Source organism: Oryx dammah, unplaced genomic scaffold (genome assembly GCF_014754425.2).
Source record: "Oryx dammah isolate SB20612 unplaced genomic scaffold, SCBI_Odam_1.1 HiC_scaffold_1, whole genome shotgun sequence".
NCBI classification, from domain to species: Eukaryota; Metazoa; Chordata; class Mammalia; order Artiodactyla; family Bovidae; genus Oryx; species Oryx dammah.
This window is the reverse complement of record NW_024070185.1, coordinates 100,511,840-100,531,656: the sequence shown is the minus strand read 5'-3', so window position 1 is coordinate 100,531,656 and position 19,817 is coordinate 100,511,840. Positions and strand designations below refer to the sequence as shown.

At 40.8% G+C, this 19,817-nt stretch overlaps 1 protein-coding gene across 4 annotated transcripts in view; it reads left to right on the top strand.

Moving 5' to 3' along the window:
- Nucleotides 1-19,817, top strand: part of FKBP15 (FKBP prolyl isomerase family member 15) — a 58,240-nt gene that overhangs the window by 26,579 nt on the left and 11,844 nt on the right. For 2 of the 4 annotated variants that reach the window (XM_040239344.1, XM_040239343.1), the window contains exons 10-20: nt 2,040-2,182; nt 2,747-2,804; nt 5,816-5,923; nt 8,104-8,206; nt 8,709-8,815; nt 10,291-10,405; nt 12,125-12,234; nt 12,927-13,034; nt 13,458-13,552; nt 14,383-14,455; nt 19,312-19,483. In XM_040239344.1, the coding sequence (XP_040095278.1) occupies nt 2,040-2,182; nt 2,747-2,804; nt 5,816-5,923; nt 8,104-8,206; nt 8,709-8,815; nt 10,291-10,405; nt 12,125-12,234; nt 12,927-13,034; nt 13,458-13,552; nt 14,383-14,455; nt 19,312-19,483 (1,192 nt within the window). Of the gene's footprint in view, nt 1-2,039; nt 2,183-2,746; nt 2,805-5,815; nt 5,924-8,103; nt 8,207-8,708; nt 8,816-10,290; nt 10,406-12,124; nt 12,235-12,926; nt 13,035-13,457; nt 13,553-14,382; nt 14,486-19,311; nt 19,484-19,817 lie in introns of all 4 variants that reach the window. The other 2 variants (XM_040239341.1, XM_040239342.1) reach the window with 1 other exon arrangement.

Sequence of the window (19,817 nt, the reverse complement as noted above, 5' to 3'; positions counted from 1 at the left end):
CCTACATATTTATATGAAATTTCTGGAGGCATTTAAAGAAATGTAGTGATTTTTCCTCTGGAGAATGGAAATGGAGTTCAGAAACTTTTACATTCTACCCTTTTGTACTATTTAAAGATTTTATTACAAATAACTTCTATGTTAGTCACTCAGTCGTGTCCCAACTCTTTGCTACCCCTGGACTATAGCTTGCCAGGCTTCTCTGACCATGGAATTCTCCAAGCAAGAATCCTGGCGTGGGTAACCATTCCCTTCTCCAGGGGATCTTCCCAACCCAGGGATCAAACCCAGGTCTCTTGCATTGTAGGCAAATTCTTTACTGTCTGAGATATCGTAAGCCCAAATAAAGTTTATAGCAACTGTGGTTCATTAATGTTCTCCCTCCAACCCCTTGCCCTCTCACCCCAAAAAGACTCTGTTTGCTTACACGGTGATTATTAGGTCCAAATGTGATAGTGTTTGGGACTGTAAACTACAAAATACAATGCAAGTAGACGGTGGCCACCCTCATTGTGGCGTTATTCCTGCATTGACCCCTTATCTCTGGTGGGCGTTTCAGCCCTCTTTGACTGACATGCTTCCAGCTGCCTTTTTCACAGCTTTTATATTCTGTCTCCATTTCCTTTGAGGACATCATGGCTGTGATAGATAACAAATCAATTTGAATCCATTAAGACTTTTTATAAACATAAGAAAGAAATACCCTATTTTACCAATAATCAAAGAATTACAAATTGTTTACTAAACTGACAAGGCTGGGGGAGTTCCCTGGTGGCCTAGTGGTTAGGATTCTGGGCTTTCACTGCCATGGCCTGGGTTCAGCCTCTGATTGGAGAACTGAGATCCTGCAAGCCCTGAGACATGGCGGAACAACAACAACAAAGCTGACGAGGGTGATAGAGAATGGCACTACCCAGTGGGACAAGAGTTTTGAGAAATGGACTTCCCTGGTGGCTCAGACGGTAAAGCGTCTGTCTACAATGCGGGAGACCTGGGTTCCATCCCTGGGTCGGGAAGATCCGCTGGAGAAGGAAATGTCACCCCACTCCAGTACTATTGCCTGGAAAATCCCATGGACAGAGGAGCCTGGTAGGCTACAGTCCATGGGGTCGCAAAGAGTCGGACATGACTGAGTGACTTCACTTCACTTCACTTTGGAGTATAACGGCTTCCCAGGCGGTGCGGTAGTAAAGAATCAGCCTGCCAGTGTAGCAGGGGCAGGAGACTTGGCTTTGATCCCTGGGGGTCGGGAAGATCCTCTGGAGTAGGAAATAGCAACCCGCTCCAGTATTCTTGCCTGGAAAATTCCATGGGTAGAGGAGTCTGGTGGGTTACAGTCCAAAGAGTCAGACATGTCTGAGCAACTGAGCACACATATGGAGTATAAAGTAGTTCACCCTTTATGGTGTGAAATTTAATGGTATATATCAAAAGTTTTAAAAGTAAGTATAACTTTTATCCAGCAATTTAACTTCTTGGAATTTGTATTTTGGAAAAGATTATGTGCAAAGATACAGAGGTAAAACTATTCATAGAAGTATTGTTTGTATGGAAGAAATTAGAAATAAACTGAATGTCTACCAAGTAGGAAATGATGAAATATATTTTGTGATAACATAGATATTTATGACTTCTGTCCCCAAAGTCCTTTGGAGACTTTTTCCTGTAGTTGATAGCAGTTAAGGGTATGACCTTTGAAGTTAGAAGTTAAAAAGGATGTTGTCGATTAATAATTTAGTTAACATTGAAATATTAGTATGTTAATCAGTGAGTGAGTAAAGCAATATGGCCCCATTTTTGTAAAACACATACACATAATATAAATGTGAAATATTACATCTGAAATCCTTAATAGTTGAATTGCCAGTAATTATCTTTTTTTTTTCTTTTGGCTTGTCTCCATTTTCTCTTTTGCCTACCGTGAGCAGGTAATGACTTTGTATGATAAAGAATAAGTAAGATGGAAGGAGAATGGATGGGGAAGAGGTCTGTTTTTGTGGCCTGTTGGCCTATTCACCCTGTGGTTGGTCTTTCCCTAGGTCAAATTTGCTCGAGATCCTGGCTCTGATGGGCACAGTGTTGGCTCCCGGGGCTCTGCAGCCCCTTCTCCCGTCCCTGCTGCTGACAGCATCTCTGTGGACCCTGTTGTGTCACCCTCCGCATCGGTGCCTTTCAAATCAGGGTGAGACACTGCAGTTGCATCAAGCTCTTTTATTGTCCATAAACATGATTCTTAGGGTAGTTCAGAAATAGGGATATATTAAGTTGGCCAAAAAGTTTGTTCAAGTTTGTCCATTGCATCATATAGGAGAACCTGAATGAACTTCTGGACCAGTGCACTAGTTGAAAACTGAAATAATTTTAAATAATTGCGGGGGGGGGGGGGGAATGGGATAAAGGAAATGGGAAACATAATTGCTTCAGATTTTCTAACAAAGGATTAATATTCATAGTCTATAAAAGCACTAATTAAGATATAAAAGAATACCTGCTAAATTTGGAGAAAAATTGGGCAAAAGCCATAAACACTTATCTCTAAGGATAAAATGTAAATTTCTCTGTTTGAATGGAAAATTGTTTATCTTCAGTAGCTTTCAGAAATTATGCAAACTACAGAACAGTTGAAATTCTATTTTACAGCTGTTAAATTATCAAACGTCTTAAAAAACAGTGTTTATCCAGTATAATCTGGACTTGTGATTATAGATTTTGTTTTTATCTCAGGATATGTCTTATTTGCTTTCAGGGAGTCAGCTCTTCGTTCCAAATCTAACTCCCTTAGTGAACAGCTTACAGTAAATACAGTGAGTATATATGTATTATCTCCTTAACCCCGTTTGCTAGGAAGGTTTCATGTGCCTCCGGTGTGGTAGGTTAGAGAAAAAGAAAAAAAAAGAGAAATGTTGATTTAGGGTAGAAATCAGTGGTTACTTGATTCACTGTCCTTTACTTGTAAGTTAGTTTAAATTAGCCTGGGCTTCTGCATAGACCTGGATTCAAATCTTTATTCTTACAAACATGTGACCTTGAGAAAATTATCTAACTTCCCTGATCTTCAGTTTCTTCCTTATTAAAATGGAAATAATTCTCACAGCCCCTCTTTGTGATATGTTTTTGTGATATGTTTATAAAGCCCTAAGCTCAGAGCCTACATAAAACGTCTTTCGTAATCTCTCAAGATTTTTATGAGGTTTAATTATGTGTGTACGTGTGTATGTGTGTGTGCGTGCGTGCGCTGTTATGTCTGACTCTTTGCGACCCTTTGGACCATAGCCTGCTAGGCTCCTCTGTCCATGAGATTTTTCAGGAAAGAATAATGGAGCAGGTTGCGATTTCCTTCTCTAGGGGATCTTCCCAATGCAGGGATTGAACCTGCATCTCCTGCATTGCAGCTGGATTTTTTACCTGCTGAGCCAGTGGGGAAGCCCATGAGGTTTAAATGAAATAATGCCTATGGAGCTTCTAGTATTGTGTCTGGAATATTGTAAGAGCTCAGTTAACATTGCTTTTTGTTATCATAATTACTGTTAACACTACATGTCTTTATACTTTCATTTTCTCAGAGGAATTCTACACTAATTCCCCAGCTAGTTGGCTTTGCAGAGAAGGCAGTGGCACCCCACTCTAGTACTCTTGCCTGGAAAATCCCATGGACGGAGGAGCCTGGTGGGCTGCAGTCCATGGGGTCGCGAAGAGTCGGACACGACTGAAGCAACTTAGCAGCAGTAGCAGTTGGATTTGAGCAGGTTGCTGGGCCTCTGTGTTTCCCAAACTGTGAGATAAGGAGACTAGCATATTGTTGTAGTAAACTTTGGATTTGAAGACCTTTGGGAGGATGAACACCGTTGGAGGCTGCCCTGCCTCCTCCATGAAGGCATCTGTTTGCTGCATGTGGATGGGATGATAGCTGAGGTGCTGGAAGTTCTAAAGCTTTGTAGCTTTCACCTGCCACATTAGGATAACTGTGTGGACTGAAATTGATGATTAATTTCCCTCCAACTCTAGTTTACTTGTTTATATCCAATCCAAAGTAGGAATTAATTAAGTAAATAACTGATCTGATATGTACAAAAAGTGATCTAAACCCAGAACGTTAAGCCAAGGAATCAAGAAAATGGGAAAACAGTGTAAAATCTCAGATCTTTGAATGCCAGCAAAATTGTTCAGTATTAGTTCTTTTGTACTCTCTAGACACAGCTACTTTTATCAATTATTTCTAAACTTCGGTAACTTTTGGTAAGTTAGTGGTCTACAATGTTTTTTTTTTCCTTTCTTTTTTTGCAATTTTGTTTTTTTAATTGAGACAAAGTTCATATGACATAAAACTTTAACCATCTTTTTACATTGAAGTTTTTATTAAAAAAAATTTTTTTATATGGACCATTTTTAAAGTCTTTATTGAATACGTTACAATATTTCTGTTTTTTATGTTTTGGTTTTTTTACCTGCGAGGCACGTGGGGTCTTAGCTCCTCTATCAGGGATCGAACTAGTACCCGCTTCTTTGGAAGACAAAACCCAACCTAGACTGCCAGGGAATTTCCCAAGTTTTTATCTTTTGCTTTGAATATATAATTACATTCATAGGGCACAGTTAGCAAAACAATATAACAGGATATACATTGAGAAGACTGCATTCCTACCCCTTCCCTGATGTACCCTTGTTTCATTTCATGCTCCCCCAGCCCACCCCCACACCTTGGGTAAATGCTTTTATTAGTTTCTTATGTTTTCCTTCAGTGTTTCTTTATGCAAATGCAAGCAAGTAGGAATGTATATTTTATTTCCTCCCTTTCACAAAAAAATAGCATATTTTATGTATTATCTACCTTTTTATACTGACAGTGTCTTTCCATGTTAGTGCATGGAAAACTTCCTCATTCTTTTTTATCTTTAGATCCCAGTGTTCCATTGTGTGGATATTGGTTTATATAATTAGTCCTCTTTTGAGGGATCTAACTTTTTTAGCTGATGTGCCTCCACTGTTAAAAAAAGATGAGCACACACTCTCAGTATATATTTGTTTACAAATTATATGAAGTGTTGTCCATCCCTGTAAGCAAGTTTAATGTCTTATGTATACTAGTAGCTTGAGCAAGCTCTGGGAGATGGTGAAGGACAGGGGAGCCTGACTTGCTGCAGTCCGTGGGGTCGCAAAGAGTTGGACACGACTGTACAACTAAACAATAATCCTGTAGCTTATAAATAATTTTAAAATAGAGGCTATGGTCATTTCATTTTACTCTCACTAGATTATCTTGGTACTCTTAGGGCTATACACTGCTCTGAAAACTGCACTTTGAACCAGTTAATGAATACGGAGGCATCCAGCTCAGGGATTAGTATGTCCTCAGTGCCAAGTCAGTGTTAAGTGAACCTGAATTTAGAACACAGAGTTCCTGTTTACCTCTCTCCCTAAATCTCTTCTGAATGTTTACCTACTGAGTTGCTCTTGGGCTTTTGAGAAGGTATTATTATCTAAAATGCCTCCCTCCCTTAATCTGTACTTGAGTTTTTCATCTGTAAAGTGAGAATACTTATGCCTGGTAAGATGACTTGATTGAAATGAAGGAATACAGATGGAACCACTTTGTCCATTCCAACATGTAGGGAATTATTTTTTCTGCTATCGTTAATTGTGACCCATGTATGCTTCTAGGAAAGAAATCTTTAATTTTCATTTTATAGAAAAAGTGCTTTCAATAGATGTGACAGGGGGACTTACTGAAAGATTTGACATAAGAGTCAAAGGCATAGAGTTGACTAAAGGTAATGAACCTTGATTACAGTGATTTTTGTCTCTCCTTTCCTTTTAGAATCCTGATACAGTCAAGGCCAAGTTGATCTCTCGGATGGCTAAAATGGGCCAGCCCATGCTGCCCATTCTTCCACCACAGCTGGATTCTAATGATTCAGAAATTGAAGTATGTCCCACTGGCTGTCTTAGAATGAATAGTGCAGATGTTGCTGTCTTCTGTTCATTTTTTTTTTTTTAATATTTATTTATTTGACTCCCCTGGGTCTGCAGCATGTGGAACATACCCTGACCAGGGTTGAACCCTGGCCCCTTGCATTGGGAGTGCAGGGTCTTAGCCACTGGACTACCAGGGAGGTCCCTCTCTGTTCTTTTAATTGAAATTATTGCTTTTCCTTCCTCTAACCAGAATTATTATTTAGAGAGCTTATAGTCAAAATGATACCGGTTGCTATTGGTACATGTGTTTCTCCTATAATTAGCACTTTCTCTGAGAAATGGAAGCAATTCTGTATATCTGTCACAAGAACTGGGCGGTTTTAAGTGGTTAATTTAGTTTTCTACTGAAATCTCTATTACTAAAAATCAAACCTTTTAGACCTCATGATGCTCAACCCATAAAGAATGTTTAAGTCATATTTGTTGATCGAATTGCTTCGATTCTCCTGGGAAATGTTGATTTTTCAAGTTTAAAAATTTCATTGCAATCAGATCTATCAAATTTTTCCCTTTGTTTTTTGCTTTTGACAGTATGCTTAGAAAGCTTTCCCACTTTCAGATATTGTAAACATTACATGTGTCTTTAAAATGTTTATTATTATATATTTAGGTGTTATTTCATATTTAGTCCATCTGGAATTTGGTGAATGACAAGAAGTAACAATTCCAATTAAGTTCTTTAACCATTGGTTAATTCCTTATTGAATAAAATAATGCTTTCTCAACTGAATTGAAACACTTAACAGTGATTAATTTTTAGGATTCTTTGACATTGATGTACAGCAAAGCAAAGGTGATGATCTTAAGAAAAAAATTCATAAACAGTTTTATTTTTTCATATTTTTATTATATTTCTTCATGGAAAAGCTGTGTGCAGATTTAACATTTTAGCAAAGATAAGATTTCTGGGACGTGTTATAGAATTGATTTTTATCTGGGTTCTAGAAATGAAATTTGGGTAAGATAAATTTGTAAGTGCTACTTACTTATTATAGGGTAATTTAAATTAAAAAGAAGACATATTTAACAAAAAGGGCATTCTTTTTGTGTCATTTTATAATCAGATTTTTGAACTTAATATTATATCATGAACATTTATGTTAGTATCAGTAATATAAGAAAAAGAAATAAAGCAAAGCTTCATCACCTTTAAAGATAACCCAGTGCTCTGTTATATTGATTTATCATAATTCCTTTCATTCTTTTGTTAGACATTTAGGTTGATTTGTGTAATCATGTAAACCTGGGGTGCTTTTCCAGAAATGCATAATACATTTCTGAGAATTTCAGGAGATAAGAGGAAGTTCTAAAGTAAAAGAATGTCGAAGAGATTTCAGCCCTTGAACTACTGTAGCATAGCAGATCACAGTCACTCACAGTCATTGTATATTGTGCCTCGAGTTTTTTTTTTTTTTCTTTTGTAAATCAGGAAGATGTCTATACATTAAGTTTGTTTAGACATTCTTTTTTTTGGCCACTTTGTGTGCCATACAGGATCTTAGTTCCTTGACTGGGGATTGAACCCATGCTCCCTGCAATGTTAACTTTATTTAGAATTACAATAGGACCAGCATCGCTTTGCTTTTATGAAGAAAAAGAATGAAGGGAAAACACTCTAAAACTATATTGTCAAAAATAGCCTGGTAATGAGACACAGTGAATCCTACTGTGTGTGATTTTCTGTGAGTACCTTGAGGTCTGTGGAGGTTATTTGGCAGAAGAGAAAGGCTGCATTACTCTCTGGGGTTCCTTGTGAGAGGCCCTAATTCTGTGGAAGCAGACTAGGTCAGTCTTAAGGTAGCTGCTGGTTTGGAAAATGATTCGTTATGGAGAGCAGTCACTCTAGCTGCTTCAGATAAAATAACATCATCAATGTACACTGGAAATTTAACTATAATTATTTGATATAATTTACAGGGAGAGAGATCCTACTCTGGTAGATAATAGAGTACCTTCCTCCCAGAGTCCATGCCTTAAATTCGTGCCTTTCTGCTTACCTTTCCTTCCTCTTTTTTTTTTTTTTTTTGGTCTAAAACACTGGTTGTAAGCAGGTTTAGGGTGGACAGTCGGTCTCAGTCTTCAGCTAAGGACCTGTAGATGTAATAACCAAAATGCTCATGCCTGTTGTAGGATGTGAATGGTCCTCGAGGAGCTGGGCAGCCCTTGGTGACCCCATCCGTCCAGCCCTCTCTTCAGCCAGCCCATCCGGTGCTCCCACAGATGACCTCACAAGGTAAGGAACCCCTCTGAGGATCTGTGGCCTTAAATTGAGTTGGTACCAAAATTATCATCACTGTACTCTAAAATGTTAGGCTGTATTGTTTTAGTACTGAGAACTGGACTAGAGTATAAAACTTCCCAGACTGTCCCTGGCTAGGGCATTGTCAGACCTGAGATGTATTTGGTCTGCCTGCTGTGTCTTCTGCTGTGTTGCATTCTCAGTTTTGGAAACTGGTACTCAGCTGATGAGCCATCTCCCTGTGCGTAATTCCGCACTTCCTGTCAGCTGATGGGGTCATAGGTCTGAATCTCGTGCACCTGAAAACACCCAGTTTCCTTTCACTAGCCCAGTAGGTTTAGATCCTACTTGCTGAGATCCAGGAGGTCTGGTTTTAGGAGAATTAGGTGAGACAAGTGGTCAGGTGTGAAGGGTGATGGTATGTAACGTGATAGTCCGGACTTGTACCAAGAAGTGGGGAGTAGGTTTAACAGTGAAAACTTTTTCTCTATCTTAGCACCTCAGGCATCTGTTTCTGGTCTCCAAACACCATCTGCTGCTTTGATGCAAGTTGCATCTCTTGATTCCCACTCAGCTGTATCTGGAAATGCCCAGTCCTTTCAGGTAACATTTTTTAACCATGTCAGTTATATGCTATCATTTATTATTGTTCTCTTCAGTCTCTTTTTCTCTTTTTGCTCAATTTGTACAGCAGCAGTTCCCCTCAGAGCTTAAAATTTTTCCCCTTCCTGAACCACCACTTTTTCATGTCTAAACAAGCAAAGGATTACCTGCCTTACAGGTTGTCAGGATTAAATGTGAGAGCCAGCAAAACACGTGGTACAAGGCCTGACACATAGTGAAAGCCCAACTGATGTTTGTTTCCCTTCCTTTTCACACATGTCTAATTTAGAGACATATATTCAAGTCTTTTGTGTTCTTCTCTATCAAAGAGCTGATAGGCTAAGATTCTGCTCTACACTCAGTAGAATGGTTGTGGTAGAGGGGCAGTGGGGGAGGCTGTATACAAATACAGCTGAACTCGAATTGTTTAGTTATTCTCCAGAGATGAGCTCTTAAAAGTAGGGGTTTTTTGTTGGTTTTTTTTTTCTGTTTTCCTAGGAAGCAGTGGCAACAGCCTGTGTGCCTCTGCTGACAGTTTGCCAGGACAGTAGACTCTTCTGCCCAACACATTTGATGGATAAGACTTAACTCCCCATGATAAAAGACTCTCACTTCTTTGGTGATTCTTCATGTTGGGTGCAGGGAGGTGAGGAGGAAGGGGTCAGAGCAATGGTGGTCAGGCAGTGCCTCATTAGTAAGGGTGCATCAGAAATGAGGAAAGTCCTAGCTTGCCCTCTCTCACTCATGAATGGACCTAATGGAGAGTTATATACTAAGATTCTTTTTTAGTAATGGATGGGTAGTTATACCTGTCCCTGGAAATGAGCTGGATTTCCTTAATTCAAGGAAGAATAACCATCATTATTAAAATGACAACTGCTATTTATTGAACATTAATTGTCTTCTGGCACTTACTTACCAGGGAGTTAGGAACTTTAGCTATCTATCACTTCATTTAGCCCATACAACAACCGTAGGAAGTGGTGTTGTTATTTTCATTTAATTGTTGAGGTGACAGAGGCTCAGAGGAAAATGAGAGCCCTTGGTCATACAGATAAACATCAGAATCTAGCTAGGCAGAGGCATCCTTTGGAAACTAGTGGATTTAGTTTGGAATCAGAATGCCTCTTTTTTTGCTTTAATGAAACCAAGTAGAGTTTGCTTAGTTTGGAAATGTCTCAGACCATCTATTGGCCCAATGGCTGAGGGATGAATTCCTACTGAATTAAATCATCACAAGAGGACTGGGGAGTAACCTGAGATGCCTGTAGGGCATTAGTGACTGGCATCACTGAATTACATCATTCCTTTCCTGCTGCAGTTACTGTCCAATACCAAACCCTGGTCTATCCATCGCCAGCTTCAATATGCTTGAATCTCCATCCAGTTTACCTACCTTATTCCATCAAAGACAAACTAAGCAGAAAAGAGAGATGAATGTTTTGTAAACCGGCTGTAATTTGGCCTCTTCTCAGCCCTATGCAGGTGTGCAGGCCTACGCTTACCCCCAGGCACCAGTTGTTGCTTCCCAGCTGCAGCCCGTTCGGCCCTTGTACCCTGCACCACTCTCGCAGCCTCCTCATTTTCAAGGTAGGCATTTCTCATCTTCTGCTCTTGCTGGGCTTCCCCGTCTCCCATCCTTTCTCATTTTGACTCCAGTAGATCTCTGCCCTTTTTGTCTTTTCTTTTTTTTAAGCAGCTTAGTTGAGGTATGACTTACATACCATGGAGTTCACTAGTTTTTTTCCTTTCTTTTTAAAAATATAATAAAGATTTATTTTTTGTGCATGCTACATGTCCATTATGGGTAGACTGGAAGTTGGGTCATGCCTGGTCATCACTCTGGAAGGAGGTTCCTGGAGCAGGCACTCTCTGAAACACTGACCTTTGTGAGTTTTATGTGGATCCATATGTTCCTTTCTGGTGGTCAAGGGACTCCTGTCCGCTGTCAGCTGGTGTCTGTGAGGTCCTCTATATCTGAAGATGTATCCCTAATGAATCGATGGAGAGAAAAGTACCCCGCATCCACCGACTCCTCCATGTCTTGTCATCCATCTCCCCAGTTCACTGGTTATAAGCGTACAATTCAATGACTTTTTTTTTTTTAAGTCTACACAGTTGTGCAGACATCACCACGATCCAACTTTAGAACATTTCCAGTATCCCCCTCAAAGCCCTTCTGACTGGTGTTTTGTTTATTGCATTTTTTTCCTGCCAGCCCTTTAAATTCCTCTCTCAGAGTTGCTCTGTAGAGTTCTTAGTAGATAGTAAAAGAGGAAAATATCAGAGGAAATTGGGAGAAAGCATGACTGTTTAATATCTCATATGAAAGCTACTTTGTTACAATTTTAAAGTTGTGAAAAGAATATACTTTTATAAAAAGTCAACACAAAAGAGTATGAAATGAAACTTTACTGTCTTCCATCTTTAAACCCTCTTGGCCTTAGGAAGCAGTCACTTGAGTAACTCTTCAGGTATCTTGTATACATGTACAGTATGGTTGCCTTGTGTAAATATGAAGCAAAATAAGTGTATGCAGCTGGGATGGTACCCTGCCTTCTTGTTCTGCAGCTTGTGTTTTGTACAGTGATCACTTTGAGTATTAGGACAGGGGTAGAAAGAAGCAAGTATATCCCCAACGAAATGTAAGGTCCGGGAGTGGTTAAGAGTTTCCTGTGTGTATCCTTGGTCTGGAAGCCCTGCTCTTCTCCATCTGGGAAACTACTAAATCTGTAATGTCTTCTGAGAAGCCTTCCCTGTTACCATCTCTCCCTCTTCTCCTTCCAGAGATGTAAATGTATATGTGTCACTAAAAAGTTAATGTTGCTGTTCTCTGTGCTCCTTTTTGTACCTTGTAACCTGGTACATGGTTCATTCTTTGCACTTACAACAAACACTCTGTTACAGTGATCTGTTCACATGTGAGTCTCCTCACCAGACTGAGCTTATCAAGGGCAGGAACCGTGTTTCAGTCATTGCTGTATCCCTGGTACCTGGTCCAATGCCCTGCATGCAATTGGGTGAATGGAGAAGCAGTCTGAGCTGCTCATGCCCCCATGTGTGCCCTGGAACCAGACTGTACCGCTGGTTGCATGCCGCAGGAGCACATCATGGTTATTGTTAGCTTTGGAGCCCTTTGACCTTTACTGCTGCTCCGTCTTCTCCTGACTGTGACTCACCGCCAGCCTTTCCTAGTCTTTGGAAATGTTCATTTCTTTCTTTCCTCTGCTGATAGAGCTGTTGGCTTTTCCTCATTCAGTATCCTCTGTTACAGTTTCATAAGTTTCTTCTTGGCTTTTGTCTATTTAGGATCAGGTGACATGGCTTCATTTCTCATGACTGAAGCCCGGCAACATAACACTGAAATTCGGATGGCAGTCAGCAAAGTGGCCGATAAAATGGATCATCTAATGACTAAGGTAACGGAGTCATCTCATTTTGAAAGTAGGGGCATAAAGTGAATTCCCTGGTGGTCCAGCAGTTAGGAATCATTGCTTTCACTGATTCAGTCCCTTGTTGGGGAACTAAGATCTGGAAAGCCGTGCATGGTGCATCCAAAGAAAATAAAGTGGGGGTATAAAGAGGGAGTACGAAAAGGGAGCCACTAGCACGGTAGGTAAACTCTTTCTTGGTTTCTGTATTCATAGTGCGTGCTCAGTCAATCAGTTGTGTCCAACTCTTTGTGACTCTATGAACTGTAACCTGCTAGGCTCTTCTGTCCTTGGGATTCTCCGGGCAAGAATACTGGCGTGGGTTGCCATTCCCTTCTCCAAGAGATCTTCTCCATCCAGGGATTGAACCTGCGTCTCCTTCATTGCAGACAAATTGTTTACCACTGAGCCACCTGTGAAGCCCCATATTGATAGTGGTTAGTAGTTATTTCCCAAAAGAGTTGTTTTATTTAGGGATGCAGTGAGCAGAAGAAAACTCCTGCTTACATTAGAGATTGTCTCAGAAACTTATTAACCCTCTCAGTGGTCAGATCTTGGATACATTGTATATCTTCTTACAAAAATTTCATTAAAATGAAAATTAATTTTAATGAAATTAATTCATTTAATTCATTAATTTTAATGAAATTTTAAAGACTTTTCTGGTACTCATTTTATAGGTTGAAGAGTTACAGAAGCATAGTGCTGGCAATTCCCTGCTCATTCCCAGCATGTCAGTGACCATGGAAACAAGCATGATTATGAGCAACATACAACGAATTATTCAGGTGAGAGTGGTCTCAACCTGGAGATCTTCCCGTGCTCTGTCCGGAGATGTACTTCCTTTAAAACCTCCAGTCCAGGAATAAGAGCGTGTAATAAATACTCACGCTCCATGGAATTGGGAAATTCTGGAAAATCCATTGTGGCTTAATCTAGTCCAAGTGACTTATCACTCTGTAATCAGAAGGAATCATTTCTTTTTTGACCATATACCAAAAATTCACTTCGCTTTATAGCCATTTATATGTTTAGTGATTTGTATCCATCAAGTAGAACTTGATATGTTGTTGTAAGTATTTATATTTATCTGGACAGAAGTTCTAGATTTTTTTTAACAGTATCACCCATCAGTTCAAGTTGATTCCCTTTTATCTGATGCTTTTCTCTTAAAAACTTCAGTTTTACCCATCACATATTTTTGAATTTAGGAAAATGAAAGGTTGAAGCAAGAGATCCTTGAAAAGAGCAGTCGGATAGAAGAACAGAATGACAAGATTAGTGAACTAATTGAACGAAATCAGAGGTAATGACAGGTATGGGGCACTGGCTAGGATGAAGAGAAAAGGGTTTAGCTTGTAAATGCCCGAGTTCAGTGAACATGTTTGTTCAGGGGGGTTATGTATGTTTCCGCTCTTTTCTGCTTCCTGCCTGTCGCGTGGATGACTTCTTGGTGACGGAGAGGGATTTCAGGAGGCTGCGACAGAACACAGACCTGGGTTTGAGTCCACGCTCTGCTCCTCATTTGTTCTGTGGCTTTGGGCATTCTGTTCATTCCTTCTGGCTCTAGTTTCCTCATCTGTAAAAGTAGTGTTAATGCCTAGAAAACTCATTGTCAGCTCTTCTGTCTTCTGTGTGGACTGACTGTTTTATCAACCAGAACTTTACAGTTTTCCACGTAAACCCAAACACTGTGTAATTTTTCTAGATCCTTCTGAAAAAGAATTTTGGAGGAGTGGTCAGGGGAACATGTCACAGCATATAGCATTTCATTTTAGAAATACCGTTTTCCCATATTTCTCTTGTTCAGTGTCCCTTATCTCCCACATAGAGGAGGAGAGGGAATTGGTTTTCTTCTCTTCCTTCCTTGCAGCCTTCATATTCTTATCTCTTCTCTCATTTCCCCTCACTACACCTGATCGAATTCCTCTCCTCTTTATTCTACACATTCAAAGCAGTTCAGCCCTGGGCCCACGTTCCTACCTCCAAACTTGATTACTGCAGATCTTAGGAAAAGAAACTGCTTTGGGATTGCTGCTGATGCAGGAGCAGAGCAGCGCTTGGCTGCACATTGGGTTGTGCCTGCTCTGCATGGAGCGCCCAATCCATGTTTTCTTTTCCCTCCTTATTTCACAGGTATGTTGAGCAGAGTAACCTGATGATGGAGAAGAGGAACAACTCTCTTCAGACTGCCACAGAAAACACACAGGCAAGAGTTTTGCATGCTGAGCAAGAGAAGGTAAAGAAACTGGGGAGCGAGAAGCCCAAGTCAGGGTGTGTAGAGGCAAGCAGTGTGTCCTCTATACGCACCTACCAGTCTGCTTCTGAGCAGAATTTTTGCCATTGTCGGGAAGAGAACTAGAGATCTCCCAGCAGATTTTTAATATATCCACCATCCAGATTTCTGTTTTTTTAACTACATTACAGTTAGTTGACTTAGAAGCAATCACTGACCTTAGTAATTTGGTTAAGGTAAGGATTCACACAGTTTATTAGAAAGGAATCCTATTCTGCTGAAAAAAATCAGCAACAGTTTCTGTTACACCACGTAACACATATTTATTGTGAAGTTTGAGATGGTTTAAGTAAGCAATTCTTCATCTGTGTCTGCCAGAGCATCTTAAAGTACTGCTCTTTGACTTCAGTCAGCTCAGAATTATGTATTTTGACCTGTTTCTGAAGTAGCTGTAAGGAAGACTGCTGAGGCTCTTGCGTTGAGGAGGACTGGTTTGGAAGCCCCATTCCTCCTATCTTTGCTTCAGTGACACTGTTTATCTGGAATGAATTCCTTCCTGTTTGGCCTCTCCCTCATCAGCTGGGAGATTGCAACCCTTCATCTGCTGTTTTTTTCAGAGGTTTAAGAAGTAGCTTATATTTTGTATTTGAATATTTTTTTAAAACACAAAAAGTTAAGTAGGATGCACTTTATAACTTTACACACTTTTTCACATTCTGGTAATGACAAGACCTTTCTTGGGTCTCATTGCTGTTATTCTTTATGTTCTCTTAGCTAGTATACAGTCAAGTAGTAATAATAATAATTGAAAAGTGGACACCTTATCCTCAGATAAGCTGTGTCTTGCCGAGTCCAGTCTTGACTCTGAATCTTTCCCACTGCTACTTGACACTACCCTTTGTTCGTCGTGGCTGAGTCCCAAAGCCTGGATCCCCGCTCCCCATGAAGTCTCCTTTTTTACTATTTCTCTTTCATCTACTTTTATTTGCTTTCTCTTTCCTAACAAGGCAGCCACATATCTTATTTGTTGTGGCTGTTAACTATTATTCAGGTCTACAATTGATTACATAACTTGTTCTAGATCAGTGGTTCCCAAATACTGGTTTGGCTGCCTCAAAATCACTTAGGGAGCTTGATCCAAAATATCCATGTGTAAGCTTCACCTTGAGATTCTAATCCAACATTTCTAGTTGAGCTCTGAATCTGAACTTTTTAAAAGCTCCCCTTGATTCTGAGACAGAGCCAGGTAGGAGGCCCTGCTCTTATCAGTGATTTCTTTTGCCACAGTCTGTGGAGGTGGCAGCTGCCACACCTTGGCTTTTAGCAAGCTCACTATGTGGCTCCCATGCTGAGTATCAGTGGTATGTGTGCGTGTGTGTATGTATTCCAGTCAAACTTTATTCACAAACATAGACAGCAAGCCAGTTTGACCTGCAGGTGATAACTTGCCAATCCCCTGAATTAGCTAACTAATCCACCCGAATGTTTATTGATAAACTCCAAAAGTGTCTGGTATAATACATGAACCTGGTCAGTGCTCTACTTATAATAGCCAAAACGGTAGTGATAATAACAAAAACAGTACTACCTGTTGTTGTTGTTTGGTTGCTAAGTCATGTCTGACTCTTTGTGGCCCTGTGGACTGGAATACCAGGCTTCCCTGTCCTTTACTATCTCCCGGAATTTGCTCAAACTCCTGTCCGTTGAGTCAGTGATTCTATCTAACCATCTCATCCTCTGCCACCCTCTTCACCTGTCAAACACCTCCTCGGTCCTAGGCACCAGGCTTTACACAGATCTGTTTGAAGACGTCTCCTGGGCCGAATGGCAGGAGATAGCCTTGATATTCTTGATGAGTCAGGCGCCATATACATGCTTCACTTGGTCTCCTTTATTCCAGTAAAACTTATCAAGCCTTGACTCTCCCATTTTTCTTTTGATCCATTTCTTACTTGTCTTCCCTGTGATATCTCTCCTCTTAAATGGAAATAATCAAGGTCCTTTCATGTTTGGAGGTACTTCTGTGCCTGCAGGCACAGTTCAGAAACCTATGGTTATATGTTCAATGAATATTTGGTAAATGAAATTATTTTTCTCTAGGGCAGTATTAATATTTCCACAAAAAACCATGGAATAATGATTAAAACTGGAGAGAAGTTACATTCATCTAGTTAGCTATTCTTTTCCAGAAGAGTAAGCTGAGGCCCAGGTAGGGTAAAAGTCTTGCCTGGGGCCTCACCTGCAGCCAGCTGTGTCCTTTTCCCTTTGCCAGATGGCCATCTTTCTTCAGTACCATGTTCCTCCTCCATCCCGAATGCTTTTTCCCTCGTTTTTCTGAATTCTTGGCTCTTTCTTGTCATGGCTTTCTTTTTCCAGCTCTCCATGTCAGCAGTGGAATTTGATCCCAGGTGCAAACCAGGGAGCTGTCCTATCCACTATGTAGGTTTTTGATATTTTCCTTTCTCACTTGATATTGCAGACCCTTACTTAAAGCAATCATAATTTACATACCCACACACATGTGCACACAGATGCAGATACATATATAAATTTATATATATTCACACATTTCTTTCTGATTACAAACATTGCATCTGTTTCTTCCAAGAAATACAGATAAGCAAGCATAAAACATAACTCACAAATAGTCCTCCCACTCAGAGATGCCCTTGTGCTCAGACTCTTCCCAACCCCACGGACTATAGCCTGCCAGGCTCTGCAGTCCATGGGATTTTCCAGGCAAGAAGACTGGAATGCGTTGCCATCTCCTTTTCCCACGGGGTCTTCCTGACCCAGGGATCAAGCCCACGCCTCCTGCATCTCGTGCATGGGCAGGGGGATTCTTTACCACCGAGCCACTGGGGAAGCCCCGCACTCAAAGGTCATTTTTGTACATGTCATTCAGCCCTTCACAGTTTTCGCTATGTGTGTGTTTGGGAGAGAGTATTACTTTTCTTGCTTGTAAGAGGCCTTTCTCTGTTAGGGCCTGGGTCAAGAGCTTTTGAATGATCTTCCGTTCTGCTTGTTCTTGGTGAGCGTGAGCACTGCCTCTCCTCTGGAATTTGTCCCCTCTCGTGGTCTTAGCTGCTCCGAGGTGCTATGTGAATGGTCTTCATGCTGGTATTAGTGAATTCTGGAGCTACGGTGAACACGGAGCTCTCTGAGCATGGTGTTAGTCCAGTTTCTACCAGGCCACTTGGCATAGGACAGTGAGTAAAACTTTTATTCTACTTGTGGCAGATGAAAACCCTCTTCTGTCTGGAAATTCAAGGTGCCATTGTCCTCTGTGTTTAACAGATGAAAACGTAAGGCTGCTGAACAGCAAAAATAAGTATCTTAGAGCTCACTCTGAAGGATGTTGTTAAAAAATTTATTCTGACGCTTACTAAAACCGTAAGGGAGACTTTTGTTCAAGACTGTTGGTATAGATGAGAGTTCCGTGGTGACCTCGGGGTTGGGATTCTGGGCTTTTACTGCTGTGGCCTGGATTCAGTCTCTGGTTGGGGAACTGAAGTCCCACAAGTCACAAGGCGCAGCCAGAAATCAAGACTATTGCAATAGGTATGAAAGATTGAGCTCAACTCTAAACACAATAAGGGCAAGAAAGCAAGTAGGGAATTTACAGCCAAGGAGCAGAGTGAGAGGGTCAATGGATGGAAAATTACTAAGAGGAGAATCATAGGAAAGGGGATTCTTGCTAACGACAGGCCAAGGACTTAAATAGTAAAGACTGGGATAAAGAGCTGTGATCAGATATCAGGGGTAGAGATTCTCTAACCTTACATAGCAGGATTCTTGCTAAAACTGGGCTGGTCAGGCTAAAGACAGGGTAAGGAGACCAAGGCTGAGCGCTCTGAGGCCCTGACTTGAAGTTTGGCCAGAGAGAGAGCCTTTGCCCGTGGACACTCAGATGCTTATTCATAACCTATTTCTTTTTATTTTGTGTACAGTTTTTTTTTTTCCCTCCACCTTTAAGAGAGCCAAAATATCAGATTTTAAATGTAAGCTAGAAAACTAATTAAGGCTTTGGAATAAAGTTTAAAACTGAGGTGGGCACAGTGACAACCTAAGAAGGGACAAGTGATACCAAGAAAATAGACAGCGGTAGAAACGCATGTGAAGTCCAGTGGTCTAGGGAGGAGTAGTGGTGGTAGCAATACAGTATGGAAAGATGGTCCAAGCCCAGATACACCCTGCTGTCCGAAAGTCACGACCACCGGAGCCATCACACCCTGCCTTTCCTGTCCTATTTTTACAGGAGCTCGTCAGTTCAGGTGAAATGAATGTGGTATTTGTCATTCCTTTTCACTGACCATCCTTTCATTTCCATCATCCCCCTTAATACACAAAACGTAGTAGATGATTTTTCCAGGGTGTCATTTTGGTTTCATCAAATGTAACTTGAGAATATTTAGCTCCTGTTTGGCCAGTACAAGCACTGTTTAAAATGCATTGAGTAGCCACAGAAGTTGGAGTGTTCCTTTCTTTTATTACCACTCTTCTTCCAAAAACCCCCAACACAGTTACTCTGATGTGACTGATCTTTATAGTACCATTAGTACCACAGTGCTCAGGAGAAGTTATAGACTGCGAAGTGCACTGCCATTGAAAGCATTCAATTTAAAATTTAAAATACTTTTTTCTTCTTCTTTTTTTTTTAAAGATTGTCTTTTATAGGAAAACTAGAAAATGGCACATTTGAGGGCTAGATTTTGATTCAATGCAGGCTGAAGGTGGCCTTAGCTCTCTTCCTACCAGTTCAGCCAGCACAGCGTATGTGAGGTTTGGCATCAGCATGTTTAAAGTGATGTCGATTTGTCGCTTTTCAGGCCAAGGTGACGGAGGAGCTAGCTGCTGCCACCGCACAGGTCTCTCATCTGCACCTGAAAATGACGGCCCACCAAAAGAAAGAAACAGAGCTGCAGGTCCAGCTCACAGAGAGCGTGAAGGAGACAGACCTCCTCAGGGGTCAGCTCACCCAGCTGCAGGCAGAGCTCTCAGGTATGCCCTTGTGGAGGGGGCTGGGACTGTGACCAAGTAAGCGTAAAGAATTACACTATTTCCTTCCTCTCGGTCCATTGGACAGAAGGCTCATGAAGGTTATGAAGGATGAAGCCAAAAATTAAGGTGAACCAGTATAAACCTACATGATTGTTTGACATAAATGACAAGAGAACTGACCTTCCATTTAGTGGCCACAGTTCTCCTTTGTTTGGTCAAGTGTTCAGTATCTTTGGTACTTAGGATTGGCCTCACAGGCCTGGAAGAGAGAATCTCACTTGTGACTAATCTAACTGAGGGGTTCCTCTAACTTGAGACTCGGTAGAGGCTTGAG